The 27,511-nt window shown below is 51.8% G+C and overlaps 12 protein-coding genes across 12 annotated transcripts; 4 read left to right on the top strand and 8 right to left on the bottom strand.

Annotated features, from left to right (window-relative positions):
- Positions 1 to 610: 610 nt before the first annotated feature.
- cdt2 (Cell division cycle protein cdt2) lies at positions 611 to 2,895 on the top strand (the record flags this gene model as incomplete). The annotated part of the gene is made up of 3 exons (XM_014687157.1): positions 611 to 1,084; positions 1,142 to 1,246; positions 1,297 to 2,895. 3 exons carry the CDS (start codon positions 611 to 613, stop codon positions 2,893 to 2,895), a joined length of 2,178 nt encoding a protein of 725 aa, XP_014542643.1.
- Positions 2,896 to 3,436: 541 nt separating this feature from the next.
- Positions 3,437 to 4,855, bottom strand: G6M90_00g062320 (uncharacterized protein; the record flags this gene model as incomplete). Its single annotated transcript, XM_014687158.1, has 1 exon — positions 3,437 to 4,855. One exon carries the CDS (start codon positions 4,853 to 4,855, stop codon positions 3,437 to 3,439), a length of 1,419 nt encoding a protein of 472 aa, XP_014542644.1.
- Positions 4,856 to 6,400: 1,545 nt separating this feature from the next.
- Positions 6,401 to 7,897, bottom strand: G6M90_00g062310 (uncharacterized protein; the record flags this gene model as incomplete). Its single annotated transcript, XM_014687159.1, has 4 exons — positions 6,401 to 6,655; positions 6,707 to 6,748; positions 6,802 to 7,563; positions 7,619 to 7,897. The coding sequence occupies 4 exons, from the start codon at positions 7,895 to 7,897 to the stop codon at positions 6,401 to 6,403; spliced, it is 1,338 nt and encodes a 445-aa protein (XP_014542645.1).
- A 1,049-nt stretch (positions 7,898 to 8,946) lies between these two features.
- G6M90_00g062300 (uncharacterized protein) lies at positions 8,947 to 9,913 on the bottom strand (the record flags this gene model as incomplete). The annotated part of the gene is made up of 2 exons (XM_014687160.1): positions 8,947 to 9,569; positions 9,652 to 9,913. The coding sequence occupies 2 exons, from the start codon at positions 9,911 to 9,913 to the stop codon at positions 8,947 to 8,949; spliced, it is 885 nt and encodes a 294-aa protein (XP_014542646.1).
- Positions 9,914 to 10,764: 851 nt separating this feature from the next.
- atnC_4 (MFS efflux pump atnC) lies at positions 10,765 to 12,527 on the top strand (the record flags this gene model as incomplete). The annotated part of the gene is made up of 3 exons (XM_014687161.1): positions 10,765 to 11,173; positions 11,232 to 11,487; positions 11,567 to 12,527. The coding sequence occupies 3 exons, from the start codon at positions 10,765 to 10,767 to the stop codon at positions 12,525 to 12,527; spliced, it is 1,626 nt and encodes a 541-aa protein (XP_014542647.1).
- Positions 12,528 to 12,883: 356 nt separating this feature from the next.
- On the bottom strand, positions 12,884 to 13,379 carry G6M90_00g062280 (uncharacterized protein; the record flags this gene model as incomplete). Its single annotated transcript, XM_014687162.2, has 3 exons — positions 12,884 to 13,074; positions 13,145 to 13,256; positions 13,320 to 13,379. 3 exons carry the CDS (start codon positions 13,377 to 13,379, stop codon positions 12,884 to 12,886), a joined length of 363 nt encoding a protein of 120 aa, XP_014542648.2.
- Positions 13,380 to 14,581: 1,202 nt separating this feature from the next.
- G6M90_00g062270 (uncharacterized protein) lies at positions 14,582 to 15,323 on the top strand (the record flags this gene model as incomplete). The annotated part of the gene is made up of 5 exons (XM_066130738.1): positions 14,582 to 14,604; positions 14,862 to 14,888; positions 14,944 to 14,961; positions 15,016 to 15,055; positions 15,108 to 15,323. The coding sequence occupies 5 exons, from the start codon at positions 14,582 to 14,584 to the stop codon at positions 15,321 to 15,323; spliced, it is 324 nt and encodes a 107-aa protein (XP_065986717.1).
- Positions 15,324 to 15,928: 605 nt separating this feature from the next.
- On the bottom strand, positions 15,929 to 16,331 carry G6M90_00g062260 (uncharacterized protein; the record flags this gene model as incomplete). Its single annotated transcript, XM_014687163.1, has 3 exons — positions 15,929 to 16,164; positions 16,215 to 16,263; positions 16,320 to 16,331. The coding sequence occupies 3 exons, from the start codon at positions 16,329 to 16,331 to the stop codon at positions 15,929 to 15,931; spliced, it is 297 nt and encodes a 98-aa protein (XP_014542649.1).
- Positions 16,332 to 18,451: 2,120 nt separating this feature from the next.
- On the bottom strand, positions 18,452 to 19,771 carry G6M90_00g062250 (uncharacterized protein; the record flags this gene model as incomplete). Its single annotated transcript, XM_066130737.1, has 3 exons — positions 18,452 to 18,964; positions 19,029 to 19,530; positions 19,602 to 19,771. The coding sequence occupies 3 exons, from the start codon at positions 19,769 to 19,771 to the stop codon at positions 18,452 to 18,454; spliced, it is 1,185 nt and encodes a 394-aa protein (XP_065986701.1).
- Positions 19,772 to 20,186: 415 nt separating this feature from the next.
- On the bottom strand, positions 20,187 to 21,941 carry Rrnad1_1 (Protein RRNAD1; the record flags this gene model as incomplete). Its single annotated transcript, XM_014687165.1, has 1 exon — positions 20,187 to 21,941. The coding sequence occupies one exon, from the start codon at positions 21,939 to 21,941 to the stop codon at positions 20,187 to 20,189; it is 1,755 nt and encodes a 584-aa protein (XP_014542651.1).
- Positions 21,942 to 22,703: 762 nt separating this feature from the next.
- On the top strand, positions 22,704 to 24,788 carry G6M90_00g062230 (uncharacterized protein; the record flags this gene model as incomplete). The annotated part of the gene is made up of 1 exon (XM_014687166.1): positions 22,704 to 24,788. One exon carries the CDS (start codon positions 22,704 to 22,706, stop codon positions 24,786 to 24,788), a length of 2,085 nt encoding a protein of 694 aa, XP_014542652.1.
- A 1,110-nt stretch (positions 24,789 to 25,898) lies between these two features.
- Positions 25,899 to 26,480, bottom strand: G6M90_00g062220 (uncharacterized protein; the record flags this gene model as incomplete). The annotated part of the gene is made up of 1 exon (XM_014687167.1): positions 25,899 to 26,480. The coding sequence occupies one exon, from the start codon at positions 26,478 to 26,480 to the stop codon at positions 25,899 to 25,901; it is 582 nt and encodes a 193-aa protein (XP_014542653.1).
- Positions 26,481 to 27,511: the final 1,031 nt, after the last annotated feature.

Raw genomic sequence — 27,511 nt, 5'->3', positions numbered from 1 at the left:
AAAGATTGTTCTTCACAAAGGATCAAGTTATTGAGGGATGTGTTGAGGAGATCAATCACCCGCCTGTGGCTGAAGCTCCAGTCATCAACTGCCGATTTACGGCCCAGCACTCCGTACGGAGCGCTGTAATGTGTAGTTGCTTGGAATCGGCGTGTGACGTCAAGTCTGGTGCTTGCAGCTCCTCTCCGTAGGGGGTCTTGGATGTGGCTTAGGCGCGAGACTCGCCTGTAAACACAGTGACTGCCGTTGGTGAACGTCCATCCCCTGCTAATTGCGGGTTGACGCGAGATTCATTTACACGGTCCGCGTCTTCTGACCGCGTCTCGCCTGACATCTCCACCCCCAGCCTCAACCATGGATCCTTGAATCCTGAACAAAACCGACCCTGTTGCAGGTTCTCCCTCCTCAACTTCTTTCGTATCCTTTACTTCTAAAAAAAACCATGAAATCGTCTACTCTAGAGCCTTTGTGTTAATTTATAATTCCTTCACCCTCAATCCGACAGTTCGATTCAATATCATAATCGCCCAGTTTAACCGAGCTCGTCACGAGCAGAATGCGTAACCATGGCTCTTCTGCCCCCGACGTATTGCCCTCGAGTCCCCCGACCATGAGCTCTTCTCCGGCAAACCCTTTTCTATCACCAACCAGAACGGGTCGTCGCAAGGAGAGACGGAATCCGTCCGTCACACCTAGAAGGTTTGGCCGCTTCTTCACGCCTCGATCAAACTTGCCACCCGAAAGCCGAGCTGCTCTACGAAGTCTTGATGCATCCGCTACCAACTGTCAACTTATTTCACCCCAATCACTCGCCAGTGATGTCCTCAGCTCGGACCCTATATGTCCTTCGTCACCAACTGAGGCTTTGGGGCAAGTGGATGGCGCAGGAGAGAAAAGAAAACGACTTGATCACTGTCAAGTTGTCCGAAAACGGCGACGGGGCTTGATTGATGAGGACTCGACTCCTCCACCACTCCAATTTCCAGGAAGAAGCTTCCACATGTCACGGGATGGCGATGTGCAAATGGTAGAAGCTCGTTCAGATACAAGAGAAGGCTTAGATGACAGGCGGCGAGCCACTTTGGTGGGTGTCCGGTACCAGTGGCTGATTTTATTTGAAGCATGCTAACCGCCAGGTAAGAGTCACTTCTTTAAAGCTAGTCGCAGTGGAAGTATCACCGGCACGGAAGAAAAGCCATTTCCTGCTGCCCCTTGCATTCAATCGTCTGAACCGAGAACAAACCTGGTATGTCTGAAAACGCACGTACCTTTGATATATTTCCTAAGATGCCATAGACACTCGAAGGCTATCGACCAAAGCCCATTCGCAAATTTCGAGGCCGTGGGTTTGAAGCTCAGCTACTGGACCGAGAGCACGGATTTGCTTCTCACTCTGGCAAGCAATATCTCAACTTTCCGGCTGGCGACCCTAGGGCACTCACGGCTCCCTTTTATAGCAAAAGTTATGACACGCACCACTGTACCTCATATACTAGTCAAGGAAATACGATCCCCTTTAGCCTTGCAAGCTGTCACAATGCTCCTGTGACCGTCATTGGCGATGAGCAAGGCTTTGTGCGGCTGTTCAATACCACTACTGCTGATGGGCCTGTCGACTCCAAGGTAGATGCCCATATCAAAGTCCACGATAATGCAATTATGGATTTGGACTTGTCCACGGATGATTTCCGACTGGCAACAGCTTGTGGAGATCGGACCGGCAAAATCGTCGACGTGGTCACACAGTCCGTCGCAGTTGAACTGGCCGGTGGACACTGGGATTCCCTCCGACAAGTTGCCTTCCAGCCCGGCACCGCCAACGGCACCGCTCTCGCTACATCAGATCGAGCTGGCCGTGTCCAAATATGGGATTTGCGTTGTTCGCAAGTACCAATACATTGCTTCTCAACAGCCAACCCCAACGGCACCGGTAACCGTGACACCACCCTCGACCCCATCACTGCTAGAACAATCAACACCATCGACAATGCCCACGAACGCAGAGTACAGGGCATAACATCTGTAGCCTCCGTCACCGCCATACAATGGCTCCCCCCCGGCAGGGAACACCTCCTCCTCACTGCCTCCGAGGCCAATGCCTCCATCAAACTCTGGGACACGCGATACATCAAGCCGCGCCGTCAAAATGAGGAGACACCCCTCGCCATAACGCCGCAGCCCATGTCCCACGCATGGCGGTCCTACGGCATCACATCCCTGGCCCTCAGCACCGACGCCTCCCGCCTTTATGCCGTCTGCAAAGACAGCACCGTATACGCATACTCTACAACACACTTGATGCTCGGTCACGCCCCTGAACTTGACAATTTTGCACCCAAACGCAGGCCGACCGGGACAGAGGGGCTGGGCCCTCTGTACGGCTTGAAGCACGACCAGTTCCGGGCCTCGTCCTTTTACGTCAAGTGTGCCCTGCGTCACCGCACCCCCATGAACAACTACCAGCATGAACTCCTGGCCGTCGGCAGCACCGACAGCTGCGCGGTGCTCTTCCCCACCGACGAGGGCTACCTGTACTCGAGCTGCGCTAAACACGCACATGACCTCGAGAGAAGCACGAGTACCAGCGCGCTTACACCCTTGCAATCCTTCTCCGCAAACACGCCGGCGTCGGCGGGCACGGGGCCGTCATCATCGCCTATTCCTATCTTTCGCGTGGGCACGCCCCTAGTGCGCGGGCATTCCCGTGAGGTGACGAACCTGAACTGGTCGCACGACGGGAAGCTGGTGACCGCCTCGGACGACTACTTTGTTCGGCAGTGGCAGGCGAATGAGGCTGAGGCAAGACATCTCAGGCAGGTGGGTGAGTTTGGGGGCGAGCGACACATGGCTGGATGGGCGGAGGTAGGACCTACTTGGGACGATGATGAAGCATAATGACTTTACGCACATCGTGATTTTACCATGGCGCTGGAATAGCATACAGGAGCATAGCAACAATGATATTTTGGCAAGTTTACAAAACGATATTTCCAAGGTTCTATTTCGACATTAAAAAAGCATGAAAAATGGTGTTTGCATGCAAAGCTATCATCTACTACCGTAATGCTACTCTGTACACTAGGAACTTTGAAGGTCACCCCGACTCTCCAGCCCATCATGCTGTGAAACCTCAGCCGCCATCGCCAGATTTAACGATCCTACCCCAAATATACCCCAATGCTGACGCTCGCTTGACTATCACCGGAAACGAGGCCGAAATACTTCGGCTGGGCGAGAAGGGGGGGGACGCCACAAATGCCGCCATCGTGTGCTCGTGCCTGCTTATGTACATGGAGTCCCCTGGCCAGGAGGGAAAAAAAAGCAATGAAAGGATGCGGCTTGTGCCACCAAGCCCGATGACAAGAATCCGCCGTGCCCAGCCCCGTAGACTGGGGCGCCGGCTTTTAACGACAGGCATTCGAGAAGGATCATTTGTCTACAACTCCAACGATGCGGCCCGGCGACCCGAGCAGAGGACCCCAACGACGATGATGCCGATTGCGACCCCCAATACCCAATTCGCGACGTGTTCTCGACGAAGGCGCTTCGAGGCCATCTTGAGGCTTTCGGTCACGTCTGCCGTCGAGTCCGCCACGCCGCCGAGGTCGCTTCGTGCGGGGTGAGGGAGTGTCTTTTCGAATCTCACGGATTTGGACGACGCGGGGCCGAGTTCCATGTCGGTGGTGGAGGGTATGGTTGGGTGATTATGCGGTTCGGAGGGGAGTGCCTCCTCGGGCATGTCGGCCGCGTGCGTTTTGCTCTCCCCTGATTTGGGGTCGTCTTCGCGGTCGCTGCCGCTGCCGCTTGACATGCCTGACATTCGGTTCGACGATCTCCTTGCACTGCGTTCTTTTGCGACATCCACGCTATCCCGGAAGCGTGGGAGTATCAAGGGGTGTTTGATGGTGGTGGCGGCAGATTCGACAGAGGTTGGGCTGTCAGCAGGTGGTTTGATCGGGCCTGCGGCCACGACAGTGTCCAGCTGAGCGACTACGAGGACCAGGTTTTCGAATATGCAACTCGCCTCCTGCACAATGTCGTGCTTTTCCTGATAGCTGAGCGTTGCGTCGCAGTCTGCGAGCTTCTGCTTGTAGTCTCGCTTCAAGTCTTCGCCGTCTTCGGGGGTGTCAAAGTGGAAGAAGCGAAGCGGCAGGCGGCCGTGGTAGCGGCGAGTCGATGTCTCGGTTGTATGACTTTGTGTGCTGTCCGCAGAATCGTCTTGGATTGGCCGTGAGGGTGCTGGCATTGCAGAAGAAGCTGTCGTATCCCAAAAATCGTTGCCCGCAGACTCAAGCGTGGCCCGTATAAATCGCCCTCCGGCAAAGAGCGCCATGTACATGATGTACGAGTAGGCGAGCAGAACATGAGGCTTGTTCCTGATGGCGCGCTTGATGTGGCTGACGACTTCCGCGAGATGGCCTGTTTTGCTAATCATTTCGAGCTGTTCCCTCGTCGCGGCATCCGTCCATCCCGTCATGGACTGAATATCCGCAACGAGCCGGTCCGCGCGCATCAAGCCAGGAATGTGTAATACATTCAAAATTTCTCGCAGTCCATCCGAAACAAGCGGTTTACTAGGCTTTGATCCGCCCCAGTCATCTCGGCTATACTCGCCATACTCCAGAGAACTCTGGGCAATACCGCTCCATAATGACTCGAATGTCGTATAAATAGGGGCGATGTGCAGTAAGCCAGAAGCATATACAAACGGATCCCCTGCCTGTGGCGGCAAAGCCAGTGGAAGTCTTTCAATAATCAGCTTGTTAAGTCTGGCGTGAATACTTCGCGTGGCGACAGCTATCGACTCGGCCAGCGGTCGATCCCGGCGAAACGAATCTAGAGGAATGGATGCCATGGCGTTTTCTTTATTCCGGGGTGTAAGATATGTTTCTATAATAAAGAAAACAAGGGAATTTTTCGAAAGCGAAGAGGCTATTTTGCAACTTGGAATTCTTCGTCTTAGGTTCGTTTGGCGGCAGAAGGGAACATAGGCACGAACGAGTTGAAGAGAGTTCAAATTGCCTGATAGATGCAGAATGGCCCGAGTCGGGGCATGGAGTGGCGAAAACGGTAGTAACTACCCAGTCGAGCCCAACTTTGCTCGGATTTCTCCAATACAGTCTGTCAAGCACTTCCGAAGAGCACTCCAGTCTCCCAACGTATAAAAATATCTACTTTGTGAAACTTTGGTCGCCATCCACCAAGAATGTCCTTGATTTATCAATAGGTAGCAAGAGCCCATGCGCTGGAGAAGGTTGCTGACGCAGACCAGTTTTGTCCGTTCAGTTCCTCTCAAGTTGGGTGCAACGTCGAATCTGTTTTGCGTTTGCTATTTTACATTATTTCTTTCTGTTCCTCACTGGCCTGTCAGATAAAAGGTCCAACTTGGCGACATTGACACTCGGCACTGTCAAACGAGGCAGTGGTAACACATTGTGATGCTGCGTTGTATAGATCGACGTCGTAGTACAGCCATGAAACTCAGACCACGAGAAACCGCAGCTGAAGCAGCGAATATGAACAGCGGCAGGTTGGCCTCGATGTTCAGAGTTGGCGACTTGAACAACGGGAAAATATCATCATCTGTCACCGGGCTCGACCGCTGCGCTGGTCTGTGTTGAAATCGCCTCAGCTTTAATACCTGGGGCCCAGAAACGAAGTTGACTTGACCAGGGTTTGCTCGGGAGTCGGGCCCGTACTGCGTTCAATGTTCGCTACCGATTTGCGGATCTTGAATAGCCGCAGACAGCAAAGGCGTCTTGAGTGCCAAGAGTCGGTATTGGTGGAGTTGGCAGGATAGAGAAGCAGGAGAGGCAGGAGAGGTAGCACTCGTATAAAACATGGAGAGTCGGATGGAAATCACAGAATGCCATGAATGTCTGCAAATCCCATTTTTGTTCCTGTTAATGCCGCCCACTTTTACGGACCTGAGGCTCCGCAGATCGAGGAATTCGCGCGCCATCGGGGAGACTAAGCGTCCATGCCTGGTCCTCCTCCACTTGCACTGTCTGCTAGGCATTTGTAATTTGGGTACGCTATGCGATCTAACAATAATAACAAGAATAAAGACGTTGCGGCCCAAAAGAAAAAAGATGGACATTAGTACTCTCCCTTGCAAGATCCGCTCAGCGACAAACCAGTACGACCTCACTTGGTGAGCGTGGGGCAGGGCGCTGGGGTCGTCGGCGATGAATCCGAATGGGTCATTTGGCGGTCCACTGCAACTGCCAGACGTGGTCACCGCATAAATTCTCGTGCCTGGCATCCTTGGCCGGCCGCCGGCAGCTGGTTTCCAAGGCTCTGGTCATGGCAGAATGCAGTCTGCGAGACATTCGCCGTCGTCGAAATCGTCATAATTACGCAAGCGCTATCTTGAAGCCCCTATGCTTGTTTATACCGTTCACCGTTCCGCCCGACCATTCTCCTCGTTGTCCCCATTTTCCATGCTCTCATTATTGATAAAGACAAATGACATGAATACCACCACTGCGCCGATCCAATACATAAAGCTTGAGTACTGTCCGTATTGTATCATCTCCCCGATCAAAGACAAGGGGATGGTGAGAGAAAGCCCAACAGTCACGACCAGCGGAGTGGTTAAGAGCATAGCAAACGCCCAAGCGATGTCACTGACAAATGAGGCCAGCGAGTTGACCTGAGCATTATCAGTCCTGAACATGTCTCAGTCCACGAGGGGTCAACTTACAATAATAATCATCCAAATGTTGCCAGATGGGGGCATTTCAAACTAAACCCAGCGTCAGTCGGCGAGCATTCATAGTGAGAGGTAAGCAGACTCACAGGCTCGATATTGGTCCAATGCAAGATGAAAAATAAAGGCCACAACAAGACAAGATTAAACACGCCCACCAAGCCAAAGAAGAGCCGCATATCGACTTTTTCCTCGTTACCCACCCGCCTCTTCATCACCGTAATATACATGCCGTAAATCACGGCACTGAGGAGCGCCATTGAATCACCAACGGCAATCTGTCCAGTTGTCTTGTGCGGGAAGGATCCTCTGTTCTCGTCGCTCTTCCCAGTCAAATCAACAGTCGAAATCAACACTACGCCAACAAGTGAGGCCAAGACGCCAATGAGTTTCCGCACGGAGAATGGGTCGACGCGGAGTAATGCGCAAAAGACCAATGTCCACACGCTGCTTGTGGACGTGAGAATCGTAACGCTCGCCACGCTAGTGTACTCTAAACACGCCGATGCAAAGTAGTTGGCAGAGAACCAAAGCATGCAAAATTCCAAACTGAGAATCGCTGTTTCGCGCAAGCTTAGTTTTTCGTCGAGTCTGGGGATGGCCTCTACAGCCGTCTCGCTGCCCGCCATCAATCTCTCATTGTCGAGGTCGTCGTCCTCTGTCGCGGCTTTCGTATATGAGCTCTGTTGTCTGTATTCTGTCCACATTTGAATCAAGTCGTGGCGCATGCCCCGTACGCCGTTCCTGAGCAAGTATTTCGTAAACATTGGTACCAATGAGATCGCAAAGATGGAGGTGTTTATGTAGACGAGGAAGAATGGCTTGTCGTATGTGTGGTCGGAAAAGATGAACTGCGGCCGGTTAGCCCTGTTTGAAACGAGACGAGTCCAAGGATGGCCTACTCACGCTCGCAAGAAAATTGGACAATGTCCATAGGAAAACCGTCACCAGTAGCAAACAGATGCCCAGTGTCCTTCTAGCCACGCCTCCCAGGCCCATATGAGCCAAAAGTGCAGGCCGTTTCGTCGGCAACGGCGACTGCGACCCCAGCGAATCCGTCGACGTTATCATTTCGACCGCCTCACCCCTATGGCCGCTGGGCAAGCGCCTATGACTCGCGTCGGCTGCATCAGCGGAGCTATCGAAGGCGTCTTCGCCAACATGTCGTAGGTTTGAAGTCGCCATGGTAGTTCATTTGGCGGCGGCAGCGATAACGACTGGCGACAACGACGCTGAGGCGTTTTTGAGGATGATGTACTCCGTAGTGCCGGGCGGGAAAAAGGAGGCACAAGGTCACATGTGTAACGGTGGCACAAGGCCAAGGGCGCAATTAAAACTGAATGGCAACTGCAAATAGAAACGAATGAAGCGAAAAAGATATTCTATTTCGGTCGGAAAGCTCTGTATTCCAGGTCGGGCTGCATGAGGGAAACTTGACTTGGAGAATGCAAAAGGGTCTGATCCAAATGGAGATGGAGATGGAGATTAAACTCCAATGTCGGGCGCCATGGGCACATGCAGTTGTTCTATTTTTCCGACGGCCAAGTCAAGTCAAGTCAGGTCTGGTGCCGTTATTGGATTTGAGAGCGCTGTCATTCGCTGGGAGGGTGCCCGGGACCCTGGACGTTCGGGGGTTAAGCGGCGGGCCAAGGCACCAGCAACTTCCCGCGGCAGCCGGGTTAGCCATCAATCAATCGTTGGGCCAATGACGGGCGCTCAGGTGTGTCCATGTCTGGACAAGATCCGAATCTGCCCAGCTGCTTCGCGCAGAGCCCAAGACAGAGTCCAAGACACAAGGTCCACCGAGGCTGCGGTCAAGCTGGGCGTGCTTTCTCTGAGCAGTGCCATGGTGTGATTCTTTTGAGATATACCCACAGGGCAAGATGGCTCACGTATTCATAATAACCTAATCACGGCACAAGTAGGTTAGTACCACCAATGCCAAGGCGTTCGGAGCAACTGCAGACTGTGACTATATTTAGCAATAGGGCCAAACCTGATCATTAGACACCAGCTGCAATACGGCTTGCCAAGTTCATGGTATACAAAGTACAGCCCTGGACATTACTCAGGTTTCTGCAAACTTAGGCCTGCTTCAAATGTATGTAAACTTAACTTGTCCCATAGGTTCAGTCACTAGAACCACAGCGTATGTGCTCTGAGACAGAGACGATTACATGGCTTTCACTTGGCGATGCACGCCTTTTACTATTGTATGTGTTAACTGACGAGTATCACACCTTTACAACCATGGCATCAACATCCAAGCCCTTGCCTTCCACCAAAACACCAGCCTTTCTAAGCACACTCACACAATTTCGCACAACCTCATCCTTCACGCCCTCCGTGTGAGCCGGGAACTTGACCGTCTTTAGCCACTCCCTTGCATCCGGCTCCGTGTACCCCAGCTCCGTAGAAATATACTCGACTGCCTCGTCTTGATTCTCGTTAAAGTGCTTGATGCCCTGGTCAAGCTTCTCAAACAGCGTCTTCACCCGCGCATCCCCGCTCTTGGTCAACTTGGTAGACGCAACAATCTTCCAGCTGCTCCATGGAGTGTAGATTTCACCAACGCGGCGAATCTCACCAGCGTCGTAGTACTTCTTGGACGTAAAATGCTCCCACATGAAAAAGTCGGCCTCGCCAGAGTTGACTGCGTTGCGGAGGTTCTCGAAATTATGCAGGACAACCGTGTCGGAAAAGTGAGTCTTGTCGGCAAGCCAGCCTTGCTGGTCGGCGAGGACAAAGCCCATCACGTAGGACCCAGAGCCGATGCGGGACACGCCGATTTTGCCGCCTTTTAGAGACGCCACGGATGTGATTTCCGGGCGTTCAGCCCCCGTCGAGATGGCCCAGCCTGCAAGTAGGTGAGTTTAGCTGCGTGTTAGCGGCGTTGGCCCATGTACAGGAGGGTCAATCCTTCTTGAGGCATCACATACAAAGCGGAGTGTCGACATATGTGCCAACAAGACGATATCCTCCGTCGCCTTCAATTCCTTCTTTGCCGAGTCCCGCAATCCATCCCTCCGTCAGGCCGATGCCGATGTCAATCTCTCCTGCACGGATGGCGGTGATCATGTGTCCAGTGCCGGAGGGGAAGGGTATCAGTGTGGCATCGAGACCGTAGTGTTTCTGAGCAAAGTGGATGGGCGTTGAAAAGTGCTCCGGCACAAAGCCGATTCGCAGACCTTCTGACGACATTTTGACGTCTGGGTTGGGAATGCCTGATTGAGTCGGTGATGTGAGAGATTATTCCTGATGGTGGGGAGAGGGGGGAGTGCGGCAATTGCAACAGTACTAGTCGTGAAGCAGACTGGAGATTCAATGCTCCATTTTCAGTTGACCCAGAATTTGCGAACAGACACGAGCAGACCCAAGGTGCCGTTATTCAAATGATTCCGGCATAGGTTTATTAAAGGTAGTTAATCTCATCATAAATATGCGTCAATATAGGGTACTCGAGTGTATTTCCACGTGTGTGGTTCAGCCCAACGTCAAGCAAGTCACCACCAATCGAGAGATGCCGGTTTGCCTGCTGCCAAGTATACGCTAACGTGCTATCGTATGGTACAGTCTGGCTCGCGATAGCAAAGTACTTTGGCCCATGGAATAGTTTTCGTCTCGGTGTCGCCCCCACCACAAGTTAAATCCGAGACGTAATCCGCAACAGTCTCGTGCCAAGGGGCAATAACTCCGTTCGTAATCCACGTAATCAATCAATCGGGTTCAGTGTTGGGAATACGATGAACAGATGGAATGCTAGGGCTGAAGGTGGCGTAGCGCCACCGCAGACGTGATGAGTGTATGGCTCTTATCCCTCATGGCTCTTTCCCGTGATAGAAATTAATCTTCAGCTGAACAGCTCAACAGCTCAACTCAAAACCTTAAATTTGGCATCAAGCATCTCGCGCTTCTGGGAGAGCATCTTGAACCTTGAGCCGCTTCCATGTCTCGATTGCATTACTTTGAAATCCAGCAAAACACTTGCACACGCTTTGCGAACCCCCTCATCCATAAATTTTCAGCAAAACCCGCACCCAGAAAGAGGCACCATGTCCGAGGTCGAGCTTGAATCAGAAATGGAGTGGGAAGAGGACGCTCCGTTCCTCACCCATGATGAACGGGAGCAAGCAGATGCTGGCATTGAGCCAGAAACAACGCCCACTCATGAACAACCCGATGAGCCGTTACCAACGAGACCTCTTATCAGGGCTGCGCCATGGCAAGCCAAGACACCCGGAACCATTGTGTTTCTTGCCGCTGTTATGAAGTTTTGTATCACATCCAGTGGCATGCTGCTTCTTATCCCCGTATATCGACTGATTGAAGATGCGCTGTGTCATGTACATTATGAGGACGACTCATACGATATTATTGACGAGATGAAATGCAAAGTAGATGACGTGCAGTCCCAGCTGGCGTCTCTGATCGGGTGGTGCGGCTTGTTTAATTCCGTCATGAGTGCGTCTAGACGCTCGTACCGTACACACTACAAATGCAGAACGCTGACGCTGTTTAGCATTGCTGGTCACTTTCCCTTACGGCATGTTGGCTGACCGTATCGGCCGCAAGCCCACGGCTGTCCTTGCTTATGTTGGTCTTGCCATTTCATTCAGTTTCACGCCGCTCATGTTTGGCGTATTCCAAGACACCCTTCGTCGAAATCCGTATATTATCATGACGGGTTCGCTCTGGGCGTTGCTAGGCGGCGGTGTACCGGTCTTGCTCAATACCTTGTACGCTGTTGCTGCCGATGTCAGCACCGAGCAACAAAAGTACGTGTATTCACGGGCGACACGCATGGCTCACCCTTCCTGTTCCGTCGCGACAACAAACACTGACAATCCAGTACAGGGCGGCTAGCTTCTTATATCTCACCTTTGGGGCTACTCTTGGCGGCCTCATCGGCCCTCTACTTGCTGGTGTTTTAATGACCAACTTCGGGCCGTGGGTGCCAGTCTACGTTGCCTTGACTGTCACGCCATTTATGCTTTGCATCTTCTTTTTCATCCCAGAGACCTTGAATGTGGAGACGAGAGCAAAGAGGAACAAGGACCAAACATTCGCCCAAGCCTTCAAAGAGCATGTCGGCAAGGGTCTGGATGATCTGATGCACTCTGTGGACATGATTAAGAATATCAACATACCCCTTTTACTGCTCACCTTCTTCTTTCAGTCGGCCAGATTCGCGGCATATACTTCGGTATTGGCGCAGTATATTAGCAAACACTTTGGATGGAAGCTTGCAGAGACAAGTTTGCTCTTGTCACCGCTGGGCGTCCTCAACCTCATTATTCTGGTCGCATTACCCAAGGTCTCGGAGATTCTGGTGTCACGTCGATTCAAGTTCACAGTATTCGGGAAAGACTTGTTCCTCACCCAAGTATCGACGTTTCTCATTATTCTTGGCGCCCTCATCGAAGCCTTTAGCCAAAATGTAATCCTCTTTCTTTTCGGATTGTTCATTGGGACATTTGGTGCTGCCGATAGCCCACTCGCTCGAGCCACGGTGTCGCACTATGTTGATGCCAAGTCTATCTCGAAACTGTACGCCCTCATTGGAATGATGGAAGTATCGGGTTCATTCATTGCCGGCCCGGTGCTGGCGAAGCTGTTTAATATCGGGCTAGAACGCAGGGGTATTTTTATCGGCCTGCCTTGGTTCTATATGGCGTTCTTGTGCGGTATTGCATTCATGGCGCTGCTATTTGTCCGACCGCCTCCCGGTAACAAGAGTGCAGGTGATGAAACCTTTTGTCGCGAACCTGGAGTTGTGAATGAATCGGCGACGGAAGACCCGTTGTGTCCGGAGTGACGGATGAAAATGAACGAATTCACACGATTTATGCACAAAGATATAGAAAGGGTGGCTCTTGTTTATTTTTCTATTTTAGATAAGCATTAGATAGGGTACGGTCCACGATATACCAATATAGAGGGCATTCGATGCCAAGACTCATACTTATACGCGTATAGTCAACCTGAAAGGTGATTTGGGTCAAACCCGTGCGCACCGAACATGTGTAGTTTCACCTGCGACATGCACAGAGCCCATGGAGAGCGAAGAGTCAAGGTTGGCTAGGTTTGCAAAGTATCCTTTGCCGATTGCATATACAATACAAGTCTCAGTGACTATACATATACATCATACATGTACCCCCGTCTTGCCGATCAGATAGTAAAGGCAGAATAGCCCTGCAACGCACCAATGGCCCCAACAGCTACAGCATTGCTCGTCACCCCATTCTTGGCGTACCACCAGCCGCTCGCCCACATGATGGCAATCATGGCCCCGGCAACGGCCTTTTGCACGGGATCCCGCAGGAGCGCCGGGTTCTTGGACCAGGCATAGTTGATGAGGGCTGGGAAGGGAGGGGGCGCAAGATGTCAGCAAAGGAGCTCAGTGCATGGGGGAGCGAGTCGTGGACGTGCCGTTCATGATGAAGAAGCCGCTTCCCTGGTACCAGCCTGCTTTTGCGCAGGCATAGGCGAGGCGCGGGAGGGTTTGGAACTTTGCGTTTTCCTGCCAGTCCTTGGCGGATGCCTGTCACGGGTGAGTATGTACTTGTGGATGGGCGCCGGGGGCTGGCGTTGGCTGATGACGTACGGTGTGGCCCAGCGAGATGAGCAGCCATCCCACCGAGGTGACTTGGAGCGCTTTGGACATGTTGGCCGTATTTTGAAGGGAAGTGGATGAGGTGAGCGGGATGAGATTTTTGCAGAGGTTGACGGATGATGCTTGTGTATGGAGATGGGGGATGGTGTTTATGAGTGGCGCGCGACCTCGGCTTGGATGGGGTCGAGTTGCTCCGTGTTCTCCGCTACGGCATCGTGGAGGGTCAAAGGGTTGGGCCGGGATAGACGGCGCGGCGGAAATTTAGCTTTCCAGATGTCTGGGCGTGAATGTTGTATATGTACAGGTGAGAGGCGGGACGTGGTTAACCGGATCAGGTAACTGGCTACGGTGCCGGGCTATATTACCCGTTGGCAGCTAAGTGGGCTAACTTGGTCGTTGACGGGTATAAATTATGATGGGATACTAGTGTATACTTCGGATGAGGCCAATAGGTCCTGCTACCGATGGTATCTATAAGTGGTGACTAACCCGTAGGCGTGTGAATTGATGTTATTGGTTGGTTGAGACGCAGAGTTGAGCATTGCCACCTCCATAAATGGCATTGTTGAACAGTTACCACATCAGATGAATCCGTTGATAAAAAAGAAGAAAAAAGAGACATGCTACTCCTGCAACAATGCCCTTTGAGAAATTCGTCACTGACCGGAGCTGTTTGCAGGGATGCTTGCTAGGCTGCGTCTTTGCTTCATTGAAACGCCCATGCTTGCCAATCATTCATTCACTGTCTTGGGAGCAAAGAGCGGGTGCTGTTCATAGTAGGCGGACAGTACCAAGTACGAAAGAGCCACGCAACAAGTAAATATTATTGGAGGATTGACTTGCAAGTTCAAATGAATTGGCCTCTTCCGTATCGACCATCTGTCAGTGTATTCATAGTGATTCTTGCTAGCCTGGGTTTTTTTGGCTCACTGAAACGCCTCATGCTGGAGTGTTGGGAAGCAAGGAGTGGGCGCGCTTTCCACTCTGGACCTACAAAGAGAAAACACGAAGCAAGAGAGAGACTGGTGCATAGCAAATTCCTGCCTTTGCAGGTTTTTTGTTTACCTTGTTGGCAAGTGTGTTTGAGCTTTAAACACCCTCAAGACACAAGAGAGACTCGGGGGCAACGGAAGAAAAGCTCCCGCCTCAACAATCAAAGCTACTCTCCTCTCTGGCCGTGATCCATCTCACCATTGTTCTCTCGACTATTGAGCCAAACAGCGTCAGACCAAACCTTCAACAGTCTTTTCAAAATGTGCAAACTCAGGCGTCGAAAGTTCGCATGCATCAATTGCAAAAGACAATGGATTCAATACAAACTTCTCGACGGAACCAGACGGTGTTCTCTTAACCCTCCACTCGTTAATGAACCTTGTCCGGCAGACGACACGGCGATTAAACATTGTCTCCCGGTTAAGGGGAGTTGCGGGTGCATCGCACCATCTTGCCAAGTGTTTTTAAACCAGGATAATGTGAGAAGAATAGTGCCCCTTTATATGCCTATGATTCCGATCGCTGACTTTTTCGATGTAGTATTTTGACAGTTGGGTCCCGATCTGGGTAGGTCTAGGGGCGACGGTGGTTGAGGATGCAAACAATGCTGACGTATTTTTAGAGTCAACCAGACCTCGACGTGAGAGACGCAGTGACTGGCTCTTTTCTATTATTCTGCTGATATAATTGATAGTATCTCTACAGATGGCCTTCTCACATATGGCCCGCGGCAAGTAAACCGGCTGTGCCATCCACGCATAAAAACTGGACTAACATATCTTGTAGAACGCTTGGAATAACTTTAGCAAAGACAAAACAACGGAAAACGGTACAACGGAAAAGGATACAACGGAGAACGAAACATCGGAGAACGAAACAACGGAAAACGAAACAACGGAAAACGAAACAACGGAAAAGGATACAACGGAAAAGGATACAACGGAAAAGGATACAACGGAAAAGGATACAACGGAAAAGGATACAACGGAAAATCTGCGATAGGGTTTTTGATACTGCAAGGTTGGATACACAACGAGCTTGCGTTGTCAGTCTTTGCATTCGTGGCAGTTTGAGGTGTAGCCGACATGCGTCAGGTTTTTATTCCCAGAGAGGGTTTTTCTGAGGAAAGCGGCTTGGAAATAAGTTGACAAGTTATAACGACAGCGTTATTGAATATTGACAATATTGCGCTTCACGGTTGAGAATGTGGCCCTCGCGTTGACGGGTTGATTTTCGGTTCCGGATCGTACAGCCACCTTGCTCTCTCGATTGGCGATTGTGTTTGATGGCGTACAAATTCTGGAAGGTGTATTATGCTAGTATACGATGAGCCAGACGGATCCGACGTCCCAGTCTACTTGAGAACACTGGAGAAATGGTGGCAAATGTAGCTCTGTTATGAGAATGCCACTGGCTAGCATCTTGCTCTCTGGATGCAAGTGTTCATTCCTTGTAAAGACTGCGAGAAGTGGTCTCAGCATGGCCATTGAACGAGCCAACACACCCCTTTGACCATGGCGTCAGCAGCAGAAACAATGAATGATGGCGTATAACGCAACAAAGACTATCCTTGACTGGATCTCGTCACATGTCCCTACACAAACAAATTAGTTGTATTGCGTGGCAGGCCGCCGGGAGGCAACAACCCACAGAAGAGCCAGCGTCACGTCGCCGTGGATTTTGGCGCGCAACTGAATGTCAACGTCTAGATTCAGGTCGAGCCTGAGTTTCAGAGGATTCGACTTTTCGGACGTCTGGGCCACGGCCCGAATCTGCGGCTGCTGAGCCTGTAATTGTGGCTGTTGTTGTAGAGCAATTTGTCTTGGAACTTCCTCCTCGGGTTCTAAGACTAGTTGGTATCGTAGTGAAAAGAAAATGACGTTTTCGACTAACCGCTGGTATAATCTTGCACCATTTGATGCTTCCTCTGCACGGTTTGACCCTGCGACAGGTTAGCCTTGCTGATGTGTTGCAGTCACATGGGGATGTGTGATATACCTTTGCAGCCATGTTGAGATTGCTTGGACCCAACTGTGTACGAGTTCAAGACATGAAAAAAAAAGAAGGATCTGGACCGGAGGCGCTACAGGCGTTAGGTGACGTTTAAAGTCTAGAGTTGGGTTGTCTTCTGACGTTTGTTTCATCCAAAGGTCAAACGGGTCAAATGAAACATGATGTCACACGGTGTCATGCTGTCGCCTTGCTGCAATCTGCAACCCTGTTTGACCTATGCACGAAACTTGGCAGAGGGACGGGTGGCTGCGCGGATGATGGCATGATGGCAGATCTCGATGCTCCAGTGTGGCGTCTGGGCTTCTGTCAGGAGTCAAGACAAGTTGACATTTGGATAAATGTGGGAAACGGGAAGTCATGTGCTTTGATTCGACATTCGCATCAGACGAAAAAAGCCGCCCCTTGATGCGCCAGACCTTTGCAGCAGTCCCGGGGATGCACCGGCGCGACTTGCCGAGATGCATGATGCTTCCGCTATCCGTGACATTTGCAAAGGACCATTGAAGCTACTGGAATAAATACTCCCAAGTAGACGAATCGTGTCATGAACGCCGTGGTTTCCTTTGCTGAACTGACGATGCGGTATGACTCTCACGGCATTGCAATATGCAATATTCACACATTATAGCAACAAATCATTGACTTTGAGCTCGTGGTTAACAAAACACGAACCAATCAAAGAGCGAAGTCAAGTGAGGTTGAGGAGCGTCTCAGCGTCCATCTTGCACGTCTTATACTTGCCAATCACTCCGTGTTGTATGCTCATCCCAACACTTTGTCAATTCAAAAAATAAACAAGTCATCAAAGCCCTTTTAAAGTGCCCACCTCTTCTTTCTAGATAAAAGTGTCCACCCGTTGTTTTGTTTAGAGCCGCGCCTTTGATGAAAGGCCTATAAGCTGCAAACACTCCACTCCTTGGGGCTGCAGATTATCACAGCCCACGACCGACAAAGATTATCCAAAGCCCACATATGACCGCTCGTTTGATCCTTCTTCTAACAGTATTCAGCTCGTCTCAACAACCGTTCCCTACTTGTGCCGTCCCATTGACAACGACGCCCAAGTCCCACCCGCCCATTGTTGGCCACGATGTCGGAAAAAACGAGGTTTGTTCAACTTGACATGTATTCAACTAGGCCACGTCTGTTCCAAGTAATGAACAGCATATGTAATCGATTCGCTATAATTCACTGCCCATCGCCAAATGTAATAAAATATCCAGCGACTTCCGCATGTCGGTGTTGAACACACAATTTCCTCCATCATCTCATCTATTTCTCCTACGCATCCGCCTTCACCGAGACGCGGCCAGCCGTCGCTCGTTACTAGTCAGCATGTGCTTCATCAAGTACCGGACACTGGTCTGTCCCAGCTGCCTCACGCATTACCTGCAGGCCAGGTATTTCACAGCGTACAACGGATTCCCCCATGGCCGGCCATGCTCCGGCATGGACGTCTACTACGACCCAACACGCGGAGCAGAGTGCGGATGCCGCGTCCCGACCGATCCCATCTACTGGCAGGCTGTAGGTGCTCTGGCATTTTGACGGCTGCATGGCGTGTTTGCTTACCTTGTGCAGGGCTGGATACATGAGAGCATGACGTTTCCGCTGCTTCATGTTCACCGATATTTCGTGCCTTGGTCGGTCATGTCGACCTTTTAGCACCAAGTTGCGGAAGCACACAATGGTGGGATGGTAGGGAAATCGTAAAACGGGGTGACCGAGTTTAGCCAAGTGACGCAGAGATATACAGACAGACCAAGCAAGTCAATGGCTGGGCCACAATTGACTAGGCAAGGACTGCGAATTATGACCATGTATTTTATGTACAAGTATATATAGATATGTCTATTGGAGACGGGGGAATTTGCTTCCACGTGGATGGGAAGCGGCCGATATAATACAATTATTGAGAAAACGCAATGGCATCAGTATGTCGTCGTCGAAAATCCCGCCTCCTTTGCAAGCAAGGGGTAAAATTGATGATTCTGTGCGGAGCTGTAAATACATGCACCAAAGCGACCCAAATTAGGAATTACAAGTATCCTACTTCAATACCAAACTGCCAACGCAATTTGCCTCTCGACGGTATCAGCTTCCACGACCCCCTCCACCTACACATTCTTCTCGGCCGAAACTTCAACAGGGACTTGATGCGCGCTCACATAATACACAGGCTGCTTTATCTGTCTTGAATCAAGCTCACCCGGATTTGCAACCTGCTGCGGCGACGCCAGCTCGTGAGGATTCCACGCCACACCCGGGGCCGGATTCACCTGCTGGTACTGCCACACAGGATTCTCCTGCTGCGGAGGGGGATGCTGGTAGTAACCATGCGGAGGAGGAGGCGCTTTGCCATCCTCGGGCACGGCCTGTTGAGGACAGCCTCCCTGGCCGCCCTGCGTCGCGCGTCGACCAGTGCTCCAGAGACCATCCTGCCTGCGCTTGCCAATGACGAGGAGCAGCACCAAGACGACGAAGGGAACCCACGATTCAAAGACGACGTCGACGACATTCCAAGCGTAGGGGATTTGCTCGTCGGGGAGAATCCACCTTCCGAGGACCACAATCCCGACCGCACAGCGCAGGGCGTCGAGGATGGTGGCAACAAGGTAGAGGGCGGCCGACTAGAGGCGTCTGGTGAGTAAAAGCTCCTCGCCCACGAAACTACAATTGCTCCCGCCAACGTACCTTTTGCCCCGGGAGCCCGGCATACTGGCCCAGCACAAATCCAGCGTACACGACCTGGACAATCGAGACCGCAAAATTAATCACGTCACTCGCAGCCCCCAACGACCTGCACTTGTCCCACGCGTCCACCACGGCATTGTAGCCCGTCGTCTGGTAATAGTGGATGAGGGCGATAAGCGGCAGAGCAAAGTACGCCACGGCAAGGGCGAAAATCGACACGGCGACGCCAAGGGCGGCGGCGCGCACGACGCCCCGAAAAGGGGGCGGCTTCCTGATTTGCGCGTAGCGGAAGCCGTTACCCAGCTCGGCGAATACAATGACAAACAAGGCGTTGACGATGCGTCGGTAGAGGACGGCAATCAGGCCGGTGTACTGGTAGATCTCGTCGAGGCTGCGGATGCCGGATGCCGTGTGGGATACCCGATCAAAGGAGCCGTCGTCGTACTGCCACGATGTGAGAATGACGCCGGCAATGTCGGAGACGATGCTGAGCATCAGGGACCTGAGGAGCGAATGTTAGCCGCGGGTGAATTCGCCCGCAGGGCCGTGGTGACGGAGGAGGAGAAGACTTGCGACACGAAAAGCGGATGGCAAGCTTGCACCCAGCTGAACGCCGCGCGGGCCGGGTCTCGTCGCCTTCGCGCGAGGCACAGGGCCAGGAACCACACGACAATGGCTGGGATGACGACAAACCCCGTGAGCCCGGCGTGGACGATGAGCCATATCTGCCCCGTCGGTGCCATTGCGATCCTCGCCCGGCCCCAGTGGACTACAATGACACGGCGGCGCACGGTATTGCTGGGGCACTGAGAGTTGCCGCTATGGGGTGGCGAGAAGTGAGGCAAAAGGCACGGAGTGGTGATGATGCAAGGGGTGGAAGCCGGAGCCTTGGTATTAGTTGTGGTTGTCGAGTGCGGCGGCCGGCTACGAATTGCCAATTTGCCGCGGACCTGGTACATGGGCGAAAAGCCCTCGAGATGTAAGATTCTTGTTGCCTTTTGCGTACGCTCTCCTGCATTTAATCTACAGGGGTTTGCCCATCAACTCACCATTCATGGCCACTGGTGGTGTTACACGACAACGACAACGGGTCGGGTAAAATTGGCCATCGGAGCGCCTGCGCTGCTTGGAGTAGTAGGAGTAGGAGTACTAGTACCATCATTGATCCTTTTTCACTCCAACCACCACCAAGTTGCGCGGGCTTATTCCATAGTCAAACACCGTCTCAACCCACGCGTCGCCAACTTCGGCTTGCTCCTTCAAAAACATCCACCTGTCCACCACAATCATCGACTCCACGACCATGGCACTAAACGCCATCAGACTCCAAGTCACACACAGCTCCTTTTTCCTCGGCAGGTACTCGGCTTCATACTTGTCAATCTCCTCGTCCGTAATGTCGGCCATCTTGTCATTCATCACGTCTGCGTACTGCCTATACTCGGTGCTCGTTGTCAACTTGTCGATTGTTCCCCGAACGTAGGCTCGTAGCGAGGAATAGCACTTCTTTGGTAGACCCCCGACGGTAACAGGTTGTGTGCTGACGTCAAACGGGCCCGGCCTCCTGGCTGCTTGCCCGTCTGTGTCCTCCGGCACATGGTGTATCTGCTTGACAACGCCTCTGTCCAAAAAGATCTTTTGGAGAACTGCTCGGAAAAAATGTCGCGAGAAAAAGGCCTCACTATCCAGTCTGTCCCAGTTCTGGGGCGCTTGGCAAGCCATCATCCGAGCAGTGACATTGAGCCGGACCCCGTCGTCGTCGTAGGTGCAGAATTTCTGGGACATGGGGAAGCCCTGCGGATCGAATCTGAAGGATTCCCTGCCGACGCGGCCGTTGAGTGCTTGCAGGGTTGGACGCAGATAGGCGTGCTTGTATGTTGGTGGGCCGAGTCTTTCCGTCATGAGATTGTAGCAGCATCCTACAATGGCAATGGCGCGAATGTCTGGGTTGAGGATGAGTGAGCGAATGGCGTAGTGAGAGAGGTTGCCGCAGGAATGTATGGACATGGCCATTAGCTTGGGCTTTTCTTCGGCGAGCGAGGTATTGTCAATCTTGGCAATGACTTCAGACAAGTCGCCGCTGTCCAGACGTCCGGAGACGTATTGTACATGACCCTTGCCGTGTTCCACGGTACATTCAGACTTTAACTGCTCCCGGGGTCGAAAGTCAAACGCTTCTGAGCCGGCGACTTGTCTGAAGACGTCTGGATTCTCATGAGGATGCGGCCCACCCGCTTCGAGAATCTTATTCCATAGCTTCTTATTCCTCATGACCTTTTCTTTGGTTGCCAGGCCAGAGGTGATGTCGAGGCCTCTTGCCGCACTGACATTATTCTCACGGCCTTCGACCGCGACGACTCGTCGATTGTAAGGCTCGCTTGCCAGTGCGCGGCCAAGATAGTTCTGGCCACTACCAAAGTCTACAAAGTGGCTTATTTGATTCGCCTCCGAGGTAGCAATATTCTGCGATAGGCGATGCACATAGTCGGCAAAGTTCCTGACCTCGTGAAGCTTTTTAGGCTTCATGCCTACCTTGACTGTTCGCGGTAGGACGGGTAAATCGTGCGGTGGGGGAGAAAAGTCTCTTGCAAGTGATAGATGCCTGATTGACTTGATGTACTGGAACAAGCTGTCCGGCATGTCGGGCAGACCATCCAGTTGGAGGCTGTCGAGATCATCTCTCATGAAGATATCGAGGAGGCGCATGATGTCGCATTGTAAGAGAAAAGGATGCCACTCCTCGGGTAGGACGGTGTGAAAGAGACCTGGCGAGGAGGTGAAGAAGTCGAGGATGTGAGTGCCGCCGCAAAGGATTTGGAAAAGGTCGGTAGTGTTGACAAAGTGAAGGAGATGAGAGACGTAGTCGTCAGCTGAGGCATAATTGCCATTGTAGGGGAGGGGTCTGGGCACCATTGCGGTGGAAACCGGAGTTGCAGAATGGCAATTGAGTAATCTCAAGAAGATATCATGACGGTTCGTGAGTAGAGTTGAGGGCCTGTGGGGATGTTGATGATCCCAGGGTTTGATGGGAGGTGGTAACAGTGCCGATGCAACGCCGGCACAATATTCAATCGACTACGACAGTACTGAGATGGTCAAATGAGCATGGTGATGCGTAATGGAATCAAGAAGTTATATACGCCTGGCATGCAGGGCTCCCCTTGGTGTCGAGGTCTGAATAATTTTTCATGCCACTTCTGCCTCTAGTGCTGCTTCAAAAGCGCAGCCAGCACTGAGATGCCCCACCGTCGTCATTCTTGGCTGCCATCTGGACCTGTGGGGCCACGCCCGTCGACCAGACCCCTGTTGCCTGGAATGCTGAGCTCGAGTTGTGCTTGGGCCAAGCTGCACCTGTGTCGTGCAACCTCAGTTCTCCCGTGCGTCACCGAGTCGCGACATAATCAAGTACTATTCTCATCTGCGGTCAGCAAGGATAGCTTTGTAATCGCCATCAAAGCATTGCTTACTGGAGAGCATAGCGTGCCTGCCGCGATTTTGTCGCCTAGACGGAATCGACGAATCCTTGGCAACCAAGATTGCTCGTTGCGAGCTTCTCCCTACTTGAGTCCTTTCGTTCCGCCGCTGAACCGACATGATGTCCTTAGCAGCGATATAGCTATCTGATATTTTCCGACACATCCTCGGCGATGCTTCGGCCCTCTTCATAGCATCACCATGGAGGATCCCTGGAGTTCCCCCTGGGCCACGGATACTCCGGCACCTCCGACAATCGACCTGCCTTCCGAGCCTCAGCAAGCGCATTATGGCAATTCACCCCGCAAGTCGTCGCGATCGCCCTCACCATGGGGTCGAGGTATTGATATCGGTATGGATGACTGGGGAGGGTGGAACGAGCCACCAGGCGGCAAAGCCAGCCCGTGTTGGGGGAACAGTCCGAATTTAAAGCCATTAGGGAGCGGTACGGGCGTAATGCTAGACCCATGGGCGCTCGCGGTGACCGATGATAAGGAAGGGATCAAGGAATCTGACTCCGCCATTGGTTTGGGGGATGATGGGCGGGCGGATGGACACGATAACTTGACAAGGCACAGTGAGGGAAATGGTGTCTGGGGGAAGGAGCATATCGAGTCGAATCAGGAAGATGCTGCGGTGCCGAGTCATTCTGTATACATGGAACCTACGAGATTGCTTGGCGAAAAGCAGGCATCCAAGGTGCAAGAGTTGGTGGAAATGTACGATGGCATGGCAAAGACATTGAGTGTGGAGGCGACGAGGACAGAAACGGTGACAACAAAAGATACACAGGTCACTGAAGCCAAGGTTTCGGACCATGTGGATGATGGATTAGTCCCGGATGCCCCAATACCGCCTGCAACGACATCTACCCGTCCGATGGGCAATGACGAAATGGCCCCAGTAGCGGACAAATGCGAAGCCGGACCTGTTGATCTGAATCCGAAGACCGAGGAGTCAGGTCCTGATTTGCAAACTGCATCTGAGCTTGGCAACGGCGGAGTAACAAGCGAAGTGGTTCTTGTCCCAGAGAAAGATGCAAAGCCAGATCAAATGACACAGCACCACGGCTCGACCCCGCCAACCGACGAAGCAACTGAAAATAATACCCTATCACACAATCCAGGGACATCAATACCGTACCCTATCGACTTTTCCAGTCTCAATATTCTATTTCCCAACACACAAGCGGCCGCCAACACTCCCGAAGAGCTTCCCGAGTCCATCATTAAAGAGTCGTTCACCTCTGTATCACAGCGGAAAGCCTGGTATCGCATATCCCGGTTCGGCTCTATACGGAAACACAACGGCGGCGACGACGACAACTACGTCAGGGTGGCGTGGAAGAATTCAACCATTCGCAAAGACACATTGGACACGGTCCGCCGATGGATGGAAGAGGACAGAATCGGGGGAAGAGTGGTTTTAGGACGAAGATTGGGCCACGGAGGGGGCAGCATGTTTAATTGGGATTCCGAAGCACCACCCGTCGAGATTGGTGAGCTGTTAGCCAGGAAAAAGCAGAAGCCAAAAGGACATGCCCAGCAGTTTTCGGCTACCCTAGCGGGGACTGTCACATCGCCGATAATTGCATCGTTTGGATGGAGCAGCAGTGTGCCATCGTCGCCCGCAACGGAGAGGATTTCTTCTGAGTGGCATGCGAAGTCGTCTCGACTGCCTGAGACGACGGTGAGGGACAGGGCGGAGGACAAGCAAGTATCAGCGGACATGCCTGAACCTCACCAAAGTCCGAAACCGTCAGCAGCCCAGGTGGTATCATCTGCCTTGGCACCGATACCTGTATCGCAGGACGAAGATGACGATTGGGGGGATATGGTGTCTTGTCCAACTTTGGAATCTACTGCCGCGTTGGATACAGCCTCTCATATCGAGGCGGCATACCCCCCGACCCTGGAACCCGACGCGGAGGCGTCCATTCCGAAGGCGAACGAACCGGTGCATGCTTCAAATGCCCTGACAGAGGAACCAGACCCCTGGGGAGGCTTGGAGTTCTTTGGCGGCAATTCGACGGGACAAACTTCACAGCCCATGCCATTGGCACAAGAAGACACCGCAGCGTTATTACCTGCACCCGAAAACGCCTCCATGCCAGCCCCCCTTGGGCAAACTAGAGAGGATGAATCCATTCACACGCCGTTGCAGTTTTCAAGTTCCACATCTTCAAGACCAGCGAGCATTGAATCTGCGACTTTGAACCCCCAGGATGACGAGGCAGTGACCACTATTCTGGCTGGACTGCCAGACTTGTCATATATGATGAGATAACAGGACACAAGAGGAGGAAATATTCGTGCAACTGCATTGTACATGAGGTAGATGAGTCAATGAATGACCGAATTGATGCCAATTCAACTGCAAGATTTTGTATAATACTAGTGTATAATAAAACATATCTTTCACAAGTGTCACACGGTTACACGAGCGCTACAATCACGGGACCAAGGACAGACGGCTGGCACCACTTTTCATATGAATACAGCTCTTTGGTCAATTGTGCCTTGAGAAGAGCCAAGGACCTTTGATACCAAAGACTGTTATTAGATGAATTCAAGAGTTATTACTCCAAGCCCTCACTGGGCCCTTGTCAATACTAGTGTGCGGAGACGTGGGGTTAGCTGGCGATGGTGCCCCGCTCCCGCCAGACTTTTTTTAAACCCCAGGCCTCTTAAGGATGCAGGCGAGTACTCCATAGTGGCTCGATCAATGTCATCTGGTCCTCGAATTCCACCAGCTCCCCGCCATTGTACATCCGATGCTTCTCACGACATAATGGAAGGTGGGCGGTTGCAAATTCCAGGGTAGCTATGCCACTTTTTCGATATACGTATCCCAGAGGCTAACTCTAACCATTGCTTTCAAAGGGGCATCTGGAGCTCTCTCTCGGATTCGCAAAAAGGGGAGCTATCCTCGGATGTGCAATCACCACCCTCCATCAGGTCATCTACGAGTCGACTACGACCTCCATACAACCTGACACACACTCTTGATATGATGCAGACACGAGACTGATAAAATGAGTAAGAATTTAGATGTCCAAGCTAGGCTAGCAAAATGGCTGCGTGGCCGGGATGTGCAATCTCAATCGCCCTCAGTCGGCAAGGCTGAACCCTTCTCGCGAGAATGGTCTCGTGAGCACCCCCAGCCACAGATGAAGAATGGCTTGGACAAAAAGAAAGAAAGACTGTTGATTTCGTACCGAGTGGAGCGACGGGGAAATACTTGTATAACAAGAGCTGTTTCCATGGACGAGCGACAAGCTTGGCCTTGAGACGAGTGCTAGTTGAGCGTGCCTGGCCCGAATAGTCGGGGCCTTGCGAACTAGCCATGTCTCAAGCTTTGCACGGCGTGGTCCCCGAGGGCCTGTCCGCCGCCAGATTACTTCCCACTCTGGCAGTTTTGAAATGTTTTTGCGCCTTGATTGTTGCACTCGTTGAAGTCGTCGATTTTTTCGCGGCACTCAGTAAACTTATTACGGGCTATCTGCGCACACTCCTTCTTGGACTTTGGTGAAGCAGGCTTTTTGTTGTCAGCAGTGTTTGCCGTGGCCGATTTCAACATCTCTGTCAATTCTGACAACTGGAGTATCTTGGTACCACCACCACCGCCAACTTCCTTGTCAGCTATGCATGAAGGGGACACTTTGGTAAGATCTCCTGGGAACAGAGTGCAATTTCTTGGTGCCTCTTTGCCCTTGAGCGGGGCATGTACAACTCCTGGAGCCGGTTTGGCTCCTCTGCAGTCATAGGAATACCATTCGCGGAGCTTGCCTCCTTCCTCCTGGCGAACAACTTCTTTCACCGGGCAAAAGTATCCCTTCTGAGCAAGGTAGATACCGTCATAGACACAGTTATCGGCACAAATATGTGTTGTATTGGAGATCTGGACGGCTTGAACTTCGCCGCCGAGAATCGCGTTGACCCCTGCGGCGGCACTCAGTAAAATGGTAAGGGCGAGCATGATGGCAGCGTGATGACTCGAATGAGAAAAAAAAAGAGTTTAAGACAATATAGGAAGTGGTAGGTAATGTAGAGGAAAAGATTGTCGGCTTGTTCTTTTGGCTGCCCTGATGAGTAGAGGCTCCTGGCCTCTGAATCAAGGCAGCACTTGAAGAGCTATATATAAGAAAAAAATGAGACACTACGGGAGACATTTTACCAAATAGAAAGCCTAAGCAATAATTATGAAACGACAACATATTACAATTAATGCTATAGATGCGATATCAATGCAGTGGCTAGGATTACAGGCTCATCCATGCGGCAGTGCCGACCAAGGGAAATCGACTCAGGAAAAGCAAATGAAAATACGAGCCTGTTTCTCAAGTGCGAGACCTGGTGGTAACAGGTATCGGCTAATATCGCCTGGTATCGCAGGATTCGTCTGAAACGCCCCATAAAGACGCGAGGCAGAGTCCTGTTGAACCAACAAGGGCCACGCAAGGAGATTCATGCCACCTGTGAATAGAAGCAGGCTCTTTGGGTGGTTTTTCAAGCCTCGAGGGAACCAGGGACCCTTGATATTCGGAAAGAGATGATAAGTTGAATGGAGCGTTGTGTTCCAAGCGCGGCGACTTCAGTCTACAGAGGCATTATCCGACAGGTACAAACCTGCGCACTCATGCACTTATTTAGGTTTCAAATATATATTGTTAATTAGTTTGGGTAAAGTATGTTAAATAAGGGTGGGGATACCTAACGGGGGTAATGTTGAGCATGTGCTCAAATAGAGCAGCAATTTGGAACAGTCACAGGGATTGGTAGTATTGACGGTCTATGCTACACTGACATCATGACACAGAACGAGGCTTGGCATGAATATAAAGTACCCACCTCCTGACTAGTATACTATGCATTTACTATACATCTAACATAAGCATTGCAGAGCGAGTCGACTTGAATCTATCTGTCCTCCTTGGCCACAAGGTTCATGGGGGTGTTATGAGAAAAAACAAAAGCCAAGACCTACCAAAATATGTGCTCCTCAGGTAG

This window comes from Metarhizium brunneum, chromosome 3, assembly GCF_013426205.1.
Source record: "Metarhizium brunneum chromosome 3, complete sequence".
NCBI classification, from domain to species: Eukaryota; Fungi; Ascomycota; class Sordariomycetes; order Hypocreales; family Clavicipitaceae; genus Metarhizium; species Metarhizium brunneum.
Note: the sequence above shows the minus strand (reverse complement) of the source record. Positions and strands in the feature narration are given on the sequence as shown.